Raw genomic sequence first — 12,225 nt, forward strand, 5'->3', positions numbered from 1 at the left:
ACAGTAGCTGTGTTTGACGGCACAGTGGCGGCAATTTATGGGTACAGTGGCTGTGTTTGATGGGCATAGTGGCTGCGCTTGATGGGTTTTTTTTTCAGTTTGTTTGCGCGCCCCCCCCCCCCCAAAATTTTGAGCACCAGCCACCACTGCTAAGGACCCTGTTTCAACTGAAGAAAAACAGTCCCAGAGTATGGTGCTGCCACCACCATGTACCATGTGAGTATGGTGTTCTTTTGTTGATGTGAAATGTTGTTTTTGCACCATATCTTTTGGAATTATGGCCAAATAGTTCAACCTTGGTTTCATCAGACCAAAACCCATTATCCCACATGCTTTTGGGAGACATTTTAGATGTGTTTTTGCAAATTTTAGCCGGGCTTGGATGTTTTTCTTTGTAAGAAAAGGCTTCGGTCTTGCCACTCTACCCCATAGCCCAGACATATTAAGAATACGGGAGATTGTTGTCACATGTACCACACAGCCAGTACTTACCAGATATTCCTGCAGCTAATTTAACCACTTGGCGCCCAAGGTATGTCATATGACGGCCTTGACTTTCAGGAGTTATATCTGAATGATGCCTGAGGCTACAGACATCATTCAGATAACGGCATTTTCAGATGGCGATTCCCTGCACCATAAGAACAATCATAGCAGCTGTTCCGCCGCTTGATCGTTCTTAAGGGAGGCGGGAGGGGACGTCCCCCCCTCCCGCCGCCCTCGGGTGCTTCTACCAACTCACCGCTTTCATCAGTGAGTCAGACACAGGATCCGCCGGCCTACGGATGGTGATCATAGAGATTTCCGGCGGACCAGATGGTCGCCAGAGTCTCTATGATCGTTCGGAGGCCGGGCGTGAGGTTATGACGTCACGCCCGGCCTCTGCATTCAAATAACGGCGCCGCCTTGGCTGGGAAGCCGTGATCTTTTTTTATTTTTTATTTTAGGCTTCCCAGTCTAGAGGTGAGATATGGGGTCTTATTGACCCCATATCTCACTGTAAATAGGTCCGATCATGCCATATTCCTATTACAAGGGATGTTTACATTCCTTTTAATAGGAATAAAAGTAATCCAAATTTTTTATTTTATTTTTTAAGTGTCAAACTAAAAAATAAAAGTAAAATTAACAATAACATTTTAAAAAAAAATTAAAGCGCCCCTGTCCCCGTGAGCTCATACGCAGAAGCGAACGCATACGTAAGTCCCACCCACAAATGAAAACGGTGTTCAAACCACACATGTGAGGTATCGCCACGAACGTTAGAGCGAGAGCAATAATTCTAGCCCTGTAACGCAAAACATGCAACCAGTAAAAAAAATTAAAGCGTCGCCTATGGGGATTTTTAAATACCAAAGTTTGGCGCCATTCTACGAGCGTGTGCAATTTTGAAGTGTGACATGTTGGGTATTTACTCGGCGTATCTTCATCTTTCATATTATGTAAAAAAATTGGGCTAACTTTACTGTTTTTTTTTTTTAAAGCATGAAACAGTTTTTTTTCAGAAAAAAAAAGCGTTTGAAAAATTGCTGCACAAATACTGTGCGAGATAAAAAGTTGCAACAACCGCCATTGTATTCTCTAGGGTCTTTGCTAAAAAAAAAAAAAACATATATAATGTTTGGGTTGGGGGTTCTATGTAATTTTCTAGCAAAAAAAATGATGAATTTTACATGTAGGAGAGAAATGTCAGAATTGGCCTGGATGCAAAGTGGTTAATGTTGCTGTAGGCCTCTTGGCAGCCTCCCTGACCAGTTTTCTTCTGGTCTTTTCATCAATTTTGGAGGGACGTCCAGTTCTTGGTAATGTTGTCCGCCACAGCGATTACCTTTTGTATCAATTAACCCTTGCTTTTTAGATTATAAGCTCTAATGAGCAAGGCCCTCCGATTCCTCTTGTACCAAATTGTAATGTAACTGTAATGTCTGCCTTTATTTTGTTAAGAGCTGAGCAAACTGTTTGCGCTACATAAATCCTGTATAATAATAATGTCACTGTTGTGCCATATTTTCTCCACTCGATGATGACTGTTTTCACTGTGTTCCGTGGTATATCTAATGCCTTGGAAATGCTTTTGTATCCTTCTCCTGACTGATACCTTCTAACAACAAGATCCCTCTGATGCTTTGGAAGTTCTCTGCAGACCATAGCTTTTCCTGTAGGATGCGACTAAGAAAATGTAAGGAAAGACCTACTAGAACAGCTGAATTTTATTTGGGATTAATCAGAGACACTTTAAATGATGACATGCGTGTACTGACTCCTATTTAACAGTCTTGAATGTGATTGTTTAATTCTGAAAACAGCTACATCCCCAGTTCTAAGAGGGTGTGCACACTTTTGCAACCACATTATTTTTTTATTTTTTATTTTACTCCCCCCCCCCCCCCCCCCCAAAAAAAAAAAAAAAAAGATTTCAGTTTGTTTATCAACTAAGGGCCGGTTCACACTGCGGCGCGAGGCGAGGCGACACGGCTCGCCTCGCCTCGCTCCCGCAAGTCGTCCCCATTGAGTACAATGGAACCGTTCTGAGAGGAGCGACTCGAGTCGCTCCGACTCAGAAAAAAGGTTCCTGTACTACTTCGGGGCGACTTCGGGGGCGACTTGCATTGACTTCTATGCAGAAGTCCTCTGCAAGTCGCCGCTGACCCCCCCTGCAAGTCGCGGCGAGGAAGTCGGAGACGCCTCGCTGCGGCTCGCAGTGTGAACCGGCCCTAAGTTGTACAGTTTATAGGTAACATTAAAGGTGGAAAAAGTTCTGAAATGATTTAGCTTTGTCTCGTTTTTTTACATGACAGAAACCTGACATTTTAACAGGGGTGTGTAGACTTTTTATATCTACTCTAGGTGAGTGTTTGGGTCATGGTCAGTATTTATTTAGTTTCTTTTTAATTAGCATCGGGTCAGTGTGTTTAGGTAGGAATAAAAAAAATGCAGAGAGGAAAATAAATAAATAAAAGCGAGTAAAAAAAAAAAAAAAGAATGATTAAAGAAAAGATAAAGGAAAACCTATATCAAAGCTTGATCTAGGTCAGTACCAGGGTCAGTGTTTGAGTCAAGTAAGGGTCAAAAGGTCAAGGTCGGTATATTTTGGGCAGCTTTTTTTTTTTTTCCAATACATTTTTATATTAGTATCAGTGTATTTTAAGGTGGGATAAAAATACAAAAAAATGTGCACTATTGGTTCTGGGCTGTACTATGGGTACAAATAACATACACATATGTGGTATCACTGTGATTGCTGGGAGCAGGAGAATTTATTTTAAGTTGTTCTTTGGTGATAGGTTATGTTAGTAAGAAGAAATGCAGGTAAAAAAATAAAAAATATATTTATATATATTTTTTTTTTACTTTTTTGGGCCAGTTTTTCAGGAAGAAGGCCCAACCTGAAAGAAAAAAAGGTATAAATTCACCTGGATACACAAAATAGTTGAGATAAAATGTACAGTTTTATAACGCAGGTCAAAGTTGCAAAATTGTGCTTAAGCATTAACATTTGTTATAGGCATAACCATTAGGCAAAGGGGGTTAAGAAAGAAAATTCTATTCAAGTATGTTCTTCTAATTTAGATAAAGTCCCTTGTATTGCTCTCAGCTTCCTCAAAATACCTTTTTTTCCCCGCTGTGATCCAACTTCCAGTTATAGGGTGGCTATATTTGTTCTCCATGGTCCCCCTGTATGTAGGAACAGAGCCCCCCTCTCTCTTGCCTACTCCCAAGATGGACTATGGGATTTGTAGTGTGCATAGAGCAGTGCACATGATCGCAACTAATGTACACTGCTCATTCCAACCAATGGGAAGTGAGGAGGAAAAGGAGGAGATGGTCATGAGCTCACAGAGGATTTTAACAGAAAGACAGAAACCCACAGATAAAGTGTTTGTTATCCCAGCATTTCATATTTTTGACTATAAATACTTCATTTTTACTCACTAAACTGCAACTCAATTTATAATATTTTTATTGTGTTTTTTCTGGATTTTTGGTTTATATTCTATCATTTAAAATACACCTATGATAAAAATTATAGACCCTCCATTCCTTTGTAAGTGGGCAAACTTACAAAATCTGTAGGGGATCAAGTAATTATTTTCCCCACTGTATGAATAAGGAGGAAATGGTATTTATAATGTTGTTTTTTTTTTTTTTTAATATGTATACTCAAATGTTTTGCCTTTTATTTCTATTTTAAACTGAATGGGTTGTTTTACAAGCTGATCGTGTGCAATCACTTTAAACGATTTAAAAATAAATAGATTACAGTCCCATTAAAGAGGAAGTAAACTCTGATGGGTTTTATCTCTTTATTTCCCTGCAAAGGTAAAGCATAATGGGTTACTACAACTGAAGGTTTTTAACCACTTGCCGCCCGCCCTATAACAGATACACGGCGGCAAAGTGGTTTCAAAATCCTGAACGGACGTCATATGGCGTGATCAGGATTTGAGCCGCTGCGCGCCCCCGGGGCGCGCATCGTGGCGTTCGTTGTTGCAGGGTGTCAGTCTGACACCCCGCAACTATGATCTCGCTAAAGAGTCTCCGACGGAGACTTTTTACCATGTGATCAGCCATGTCCAATCATGGCTGATCACAGTGTAAATAGGAAGAGCCGGTGATCGGCTTTTCCTTACTCGTGTCTGTCAGACGTGAGTAGAGGAGAGCTGATCGGCTGCTCCTCTGACAGGGGGGGTCTGTGCTGATCGATTATCAGCGCAGCCCCCCGGGATGCCCACACTGGACCGCCAGGGACGCCACCAGACCACCAGGGATGCCCAGGATAAGGTATGCCACCCTAGACCACCAGGGATTCCAGTCAGTGCCAAAATGGATGCCAATCAGTGCCCATAATGGATGCCAATCAGTGCCCACAATGGGCATCACTGATTGGCATGCATTATTGTTTGGCACTGATTGGCATCCATTAGTACAGTATATTATAATACAATGCCGCCTATCAGTTCCCATCTGTGCCGCCTATCAGTGCCCATCCGTGCCGCTTATCAGTGCCCATCCGTGCCGCCTATCAGTGCCCATCCGTGCCGCCTATCAGTGCCCATCCGTGCCGCCTATCAGTGCCCATCCGTGCCGCCTATCAGTGCCCATCCGTGCCACCTATCAGTGCCCATCCATGCCACCTATCAGTGCCAATTTGTACCACCTATCAGTGCCCATCCGTGTTGCCCATCAGTGCCGCCTATCAGTACCACATATCAGTGTCCATCAATGCCACCTCATCAGTGTCACTTCAATGGTGCCACCTCATCGGTGCCCATCAGTGCCGCCTTATTGTCCATCAGTGTAACCCCATCAGTGAAGGAGAAAACTTACTTATTTACAAAGTTTTGAAACTGAAACAAAAAAAAAAACTTTTTTTTTTTTCAAAATTTTCAGTATTTTTTTATTCTGTTTAACCACTTTCAGACCGGACCATTTTGCTGGTAAATGACCAGAGGTCTTTTTACACTTTGGCACTGCGCTGCTTTAACTGGTAATTGCGCGGTCATGCAATGTTGTACCCAAACAAAATTTGCGTCCTTTTCTTCCCACAAATAGAGCTTTCTTTTGATGGTATTTGATTGCCTCTGCGATTTTTATTTTTTGCAATATAAACGTAAAAAGACAGCAAATTTTGAAAAAAAATGATATTTTCTACTTTTTGTTATTAGAAAAATCCAATAAACTCAATTTTAGTCATACATTTAGGCCAAAATGTATTCAGCCACATGTCTTTGGTAAAAAAAAAGTCAATAACTGTATATTTATTGGTTTGCGCAAAAGTTGTCACATCTACAAACTAAGGTACGTTTTCTGGAATTTACGCAGCTTTTAGTTTACGACTGCCTATCTCAGTTCTTGAGGTGCTAAAATGGCAGGGCAGTACAAAACCCCCCCAAATGACCCCATTTTGGAAAGTAGACCCCCTAAGGAAATTGATAAGAGGCATGTTGAGCCCATTGAATATTTTATTTTTTTGCCTCAAGCGATTGAATAATGACAAAAAAAAAATTTTTTTTTTTTTTTTTTTTACACAAAGTTGTCACTAAATGATATATTGCTCACACAAGCTATGGGCATATGTGAAATGACACCCCAAAATAAATTCTGCTGCTTCTCCTGAGTACGGGGATACCACATATGTGGGACTTTTTGGGAGCCTAGCCACGTACGGGGCCCCGAAAACCAAGCACCGCCTTCAGGCTTTCTAAGGGCGTAAATTTTTTATTTCACTTCTCACTACCTATTACAGTTTTGAAGGCCATAAAATGCCAAGATGGCACAAAACCCCCACAAATGACCCCATTTTAGAAAGTAGACACCCCAAGCTATTTGCTGAGAGGCATGTTGAGTCCATGGAATATTTTATATTTTGCCACAAGTTGTGGGAAAATTACAAACTTTTATTTTTATTTTTTCACAAAGTTGTCACTAAATGATATATTGCTCACACATGCCATGGGCATATGTGAAATGACACCCCAAAATAAATTCTGCTGCTTCTCCTGAGTACGGGGATACCACATGTGTGGGATTTTTTGGGAGCCTAGCCGCGTACGGGGCCCCGAAATCCAAGAACCGCCTTCAGGTTTTCTAAGGGCGCAAATATTTGACTTCACTCCTCACTACCTATTACAGTTTTGAAGGCCATAAAATGCCAAGATGGCACAAAACCCCCACAAATGACCCCATTTTGGAAAGTAGACACCCCTAAATTTAGGGGTACACTAGTGAGACTCACAGGTAAAAAAGCACCTAGGCTGTCAGCGACTGTATCAAAACGCTACAAGAAAAACTGTTAGCGATCGCAGGGATCAGGCCTGACTCTGCGAACGCTGCAGTTATGTGTGTTGTGTTTTGTAAGTGACAGTGATCGATCGATACTGCACTTGGGTGGGCTGGGCTGGGCTTGGCGGAGGGGCTAAACGCAGGTGCTAGCAGGTATCTGGGCTGATCCCGCTAACAATGCTTTTTGGGAAACCTAAACTGCTGGCGACGCTAATATAGATCTGATCAGATACTATATTACTAAGGGAGGTGTATGCTTTGTGCGTGGGTGTTAGCGGTACTGGCACTAACCTGACGCTGCCTGGGGCGACGCAGACCTTATCTGACCCTCAAACTTATATCACCCGCCGGGTGATCAGGGGGTTAAACCTTTATTAGGTAATAATGGCGGGTGACCTGAAACTATAAAAAAATAACTAACCAACCAGCGTCACCTGTAACAGTTATATGGTGATCACTGGTGAAAGGGTTAACTAGGGGGCAATCAGGGGGCTTTATGCGGTAGTATATGGGGGTCCCTGGCGCTATAAAAAGCTGCGGCGAACTTAAATACCTACCTGCCTAACTAGCGTCACCTGTGACACTAATACAGCGATCAGAAAAATGATCGCTTATTAGGCTGGGTTCACACTGGAGCGATGCGGGAACGCCACAAATCCGCGGTGGGTTCCCGCATCGCATGCCTCCCGGCGGCAGTTCACACTGCCCTATGCGAACTGCTGGGAGTGTCAGTGAAATGTTAATGACACCCCCAGATCAGTTCGCATATCGCAGTGCGATCTGCAAACTCGGATCGCATGGTGTGAACACCCATGCGATCCGATTCTGCTGCGGACCAAAAAAAGGGTCCCGTGCGAGTTCGCGGCGGGTGCGATGCGAATTCAGCCATACGATCTGTATGGCTGAACTCGCATCGCACAGAGATCGGATGTGATTTGCACTGCAGTGCGGTGCGAATCACATCCGTTCTCATAAACCGCTGCAATGTGAACCCAGCCTTAGTGACACTGGCGACGGGGGGTGATCACGGGGTTAAACCTTTATTGGGGGGGTTAGGGGGGTACCTTAGAACTAAAGGGGGCTAACCCTAACTGCCCTAACAGTTATTACATTCACAAATGACACCAATGCAAAAAAAAAAAAATGCAATTGGTGTCACTGTGACTGGGGGGGCAGGGGTAATTGGGGGGGTGATCGGGGGGGTGAAGGGGGGGTGTGAGTGTGCCTGGCATGTTCTACTGTGTAGTGTCGTGTTAGTGCAACTCACCGATCCTCTCTCCTCGGTGCCGGAACGAAAAATACCGTCACGGAGGAGAGATTACATCACTTCCTCTGCCTGTGTTTACATTACAGGAGAGGAAGTGATGTCACGCCTCACTTCCATTCGTCAGGAGCGATCGCGAGGGGGTGGCCATGAACGAATGGCCGCCCCCTCATCCCGGATCGCTCCTGTACGGATACCGACCGCCGCTGGCACCGGGGGGGGGGCCCGATCGGGCCCCCCACCCGCGGGAAGGCAGGGACGTATATATACGCCCATATGCCTGCCCGTGCCATTCTGCCGACGTATATCGTCGTGCGGCGGTCGGCAAGTGGTTAAAAACCGTAGAGGTGATCAAATACCACCAAAAGAAAGCTCTATTTGTGGGAAAAAATGATAAAAATTTCATTTGGGTACAGTGTAGCATGACCGCGCAATTGTTATTCAAAGTGCAACAGCGCAGAAAGCTCAAAATTGGTCTGGGCAGGAAGGTGTTTAAGTGCTCGGTATTGAAGTGGTTAAGGAAGACTCACCAAGCCATAAAGTAGTCTGTTAGAAGTTTGTACACCTAGGCGAAAAAAAAAAAACATCAGCAAGGCTTAGTTAAATGGTCATTACAATAACTGTACAATAAATAGTTTTCCTTATTAAAATTCCATAGAAAAGTTTTATTCTTAAAAAAAAGAAAAAGAAAAAAAAAAAAAAAAATTCCATAGAAAAGTTTTGTTCTTAAAGCGGAGTTCCACCCAAAAGCGGAAGCTCCACTCATTTGCCCCCCCCCCCCCTCATATGCCACATTTGGCACCTTTTCGGGTGGGAGGGGGCTGGCAGGTACCTGTCCACACTTTCGAAAGATCTTGCCGAGGCGAGATCACTTGGAAATTCGTCCCCCCTCCTCCGTCCCCAGCCGCTGGGCCATTCAGAAAATGCAGCGTACTTCGCCCATGCGCAATAGGGAACCCTTACCACAAATGATGGAAGCAGTACACGAGAGCCAATGAAAACGTCTGGGGTGCCGACATGGCTGGACTCCAGGACAGGCAAGTATCCTGATGTTAAAAGTCAGCAGCTACAGTATGTGTAGCTGCTGACTTTTAATTTTTCCATGGAAATGGTGGAACGCCGCTTTAAAGTGTCACTAAACCCACATCATAAAAAACGATCAATAAATGGTGCATTACATTCTGTTCATACTCACTATGATATTCTTTTTCGGTATACTGCAAAAAACCTTGTTGTCCCTGCTGCTCTCTATATCCACCTTCTGTCCATGTCCCCAATTCAGCTGGGGATTTTGCAGAGCAGTGTTGGCAGCTCTGCACATGCTCAGTTTTCAATGAGTTTCTATGCTGAGTATTTCCTCCCCATCACATCTGAGCATATGACTATAGAGTCACACGTGTGGGTGTATACATAATGGTAAATGACAACCCACTATAAAGGAAAGGGATGGTCGGCACTCAGGATGAAAGTCCACTCCCTCCTCCTCCATGTCCACTCACCTCCCTCTTATTCTAAGACACAGGCTGGAGGGGCGTAACACAGCCTGTAAATCTGCCCACACCATGTTATTTCCACAAAAGAATAAAGATTTAATTTCAAGTATATATTTGTATGACAAACAAAATAAAGTTTATTCATATTAATGATTTGATTTTACTCTGTATCCTAAAGGCAGTTTATTTTTATTGTTAACATGTGACCAGAAGCAGGGGACTAGAAGCTCCTCCTGCTTATGTTTCCCTGCAGGCAGGCTGGGAAAGAGCTTGGTCATGTGACAGCTGTATAGCAATTAGGAAAAAGGTACTTAGATTTATTTATTTTTGTTATTAAAATAGTGTCATCGTTCACATGCAGACATAGAAGAGACAATGTAAATTAAACATTGTGTGTTTAGTATCACTTTAATATTATTATTATACATGATTTGCAGCCAACAGCATGTTTGAGCCTTACAATATAAAGGCAGACAGTACAATTATAATAGAGTTTAAGAAAAGAGGGTCAGGAAGGTCCGATATGGTTCTATATCATTTAATATACGGTACTGTGTAAAAAGAATTTTAGTACGTTATATCCGAATAGCCGGCATTAAGGAGGATAGGCGGTGTGCCGAGGTAAACCAGTCCGATTTTGTTAACCTGTGTTCAGACTAGTCCAATGAATTAAAAAAAGAATAAGATGGGGCTTGAAAGAACTAAAAAAAAAAAAAAAAAAGAAACGCTAAATAAAAGATTATGCTGGGAAGCTTTAGACTAAATTAAAATTTCAGAAAGCTAACTCATTTGAGTATTGATTATCTATTAATAAAGAAAAAGTAAGCATTGAATGCATAATTGTTACATTGCACAGCTGTCCCCAATAATAAATGCAATGCATCAGTCAGAACTATGAAGACAAAACCTCATGAAGTCAGAATTAGAATACTGAAACATTTAGATGTAAAGCATGTGTAACAGATGAGACAATGCTTCCACTAGGGGAATGGAAGGCGTTATTGTGTACATATATCCAAAACATTCTATTTTCGTTTTGGATAGCGCAAGGAAGCCGTAAAACCCATGTAAGGTTTATTTTTTGTGGTCTGTGTCCTGCTGGGGTGATTTGCCTTAATTTTCTTTTCCCGGAGCCACAACAGGAAATGAGAGGAAATCTCTACAAAGTGAAATGTCAAGGGAACTCATGTCCCCATTGGAAGATTTACCCTCTATTCTTGTTTTGGTGGCAATGCAAAAAATTGCCCATCACATCACGCAGAAGCGCACAAAAAAATGGATTGAGATGGACAAGAGAGAACCCGTAAGAGTAGAGGAGGGCTATATAGTTGAGCCAAGAAGTCCAAAAAGTATCAGCAGACCAAGGAAGGGTCTAAAGGGGAAGTTTTGCTTGATGCCCTCCTACTCCCCCCCCCCCCTTCTTTTCTACTCTGCATACTTATTTTTGTGGGGGAGCACCGGTACCTGGTTTTGACATTATTTGTAGCTGCTGACTTCATTTTTTTCAAACATGGCAAAGAACCGCTTTAAATAAGAATTTAAAATGCCTGGGAATCCAGAAGGCAGGCCCAATTTATCAAATAAATATAAATAGATACATAAAAAAATGATCTAAGATGCTGATCTTACATTTTACACTTCTCCTAGTCTGGGGTTGGCAGGGGACAGGAAATCCTTCTGGGAGCTGGAAATCTCTGTGTAGCTGTGCCAGGATTTGCCATGGGCAGTCCAGCCAGATGATCTCAACATATTTTACTAATTTCTGAAATGCCATGAGAGCTTACAAACCAAGGCTCCATTATGGAATCTCAACTTTAAATGGAAATCTGGCATCACTATCCATTGTGGAAATACTGATCATTGTGAGGAGGAGCCTCATAGGCTATCGGGCACTTGACCAAGTGCCGACTTCCTAGAGCAATGATGGCGAACCTCGGCACCCCAGATGTTTTGGAACTACATTTCCCATGATGCTCGTGCACTCTGCAGTGTAGTTGAGCATCATGGGAAACGTAGTTCCAAAACAGCTGGGGTGCCAAGGTTTGCCATCACTGTCCTAGAGAAAGCTGAGATTTTAACAGAACGTTCTAGGTTTTGGGGTACAGGATGAAGATGAACACACCTGGAAGGTGCTTTCCTTTGGATAAAGATAACTGTTTAGGGTAGTGGTAGTCAACTTTCTTAAATTTAGGGGGCCAAGAATGCAGCCCCTCTCATCATTAAAAGTAAATCAGGGAATATAATGCTACAGAAAGCTGTCAAAAAGACTGCAGACATGCAACAAGAGCTTGTCACAGAATATGCTTCCCGATTGTGTGGGAAGGTTGCAGCACCTTTACACTTGTTTTCCTCTGCACGTCACAGTATGCCTCTGCAGGGAAAACAGTTGCTGCAAGTCTGTCTGAGTGAGACCACCAACGTTACATACATTTAGATAAAGAAAAAAAAGAGACCAGGGACACTCATAGAAACTATGGCCCAGGACATATAGCTGCTGCTATAAAGAGACACGTGGCTTAAATTCAGAAAACTTTAATAATTATAAAAATATATAAAGTACAATGAAAATACCCTCTCCCCCAAAAGTAAAAAAATGGGACAACATTGTCTCACAAAACCACCTAAAAAGGACATCACCCCAACCCGATAGATATGCAAAAGCCGACCTAACAATAACTTGCATGT

At 42.7% G+C, this 12,225-nt stretch overlaps 1 protein-coding gene across 6 annotated transcripts in view; it reads right to left on the reverse strand.

Annotated features, from left to right (window-relative positions):
- LOC143963178 (pseudouridylate synthase 1 homolog) overlaps positions 1 to 12,225 on the reverse strand; it is an 83,703-nt gene that overhangs the window by 43,290 nt on the left and 28,188 nt on the right. For 2 of the 6 annotated variants that reach the window (XM_077472751.1, XM_077472752.1), the window contains 2 exons: positions 8,578 to 8,612; positions 3,352 to 3,386 (listed from right to left, as the gene is read on the reverse strand). The exons of 2 other annotated variants lie outside the window; for them this stretch is intronic. Coding sequence is in view for 2 of the 4 variants with exons in the window: in XM_077472750.1 (XP_077328876.1) it covers positions 8,578 to 8,585 (8 nt within the window). In the remaining 2 variants the exon portion in view is untranslated. The remainder of the gene's footprint in view (positions 1 to 3,351; positions 3,387 to 8,577; positions 8,613 to 12,225) is intronic. 2 more of the 6 variants (XM_077472750.1, XM_077472749.1) reach the window with 1 other exon arrangement.

This window comes from Lithobates pipiens, unplaced genomic scaffold (genome assembly GCF_037356315.1).
Source record: "Lithobates pipiens isolate NorthernLeopardFrog02 unplaced genomic scaffold, aLitPip1_a1.2 Scaffold_8, whole genome shotgun sequence".
NCBI classification, from domain to species: domain Eukaryota; kingdom Metazoa; phylum Chordata; class Amphibia; order Anura; family Ranidae; genus Lithobates; species Lithobates pipiens.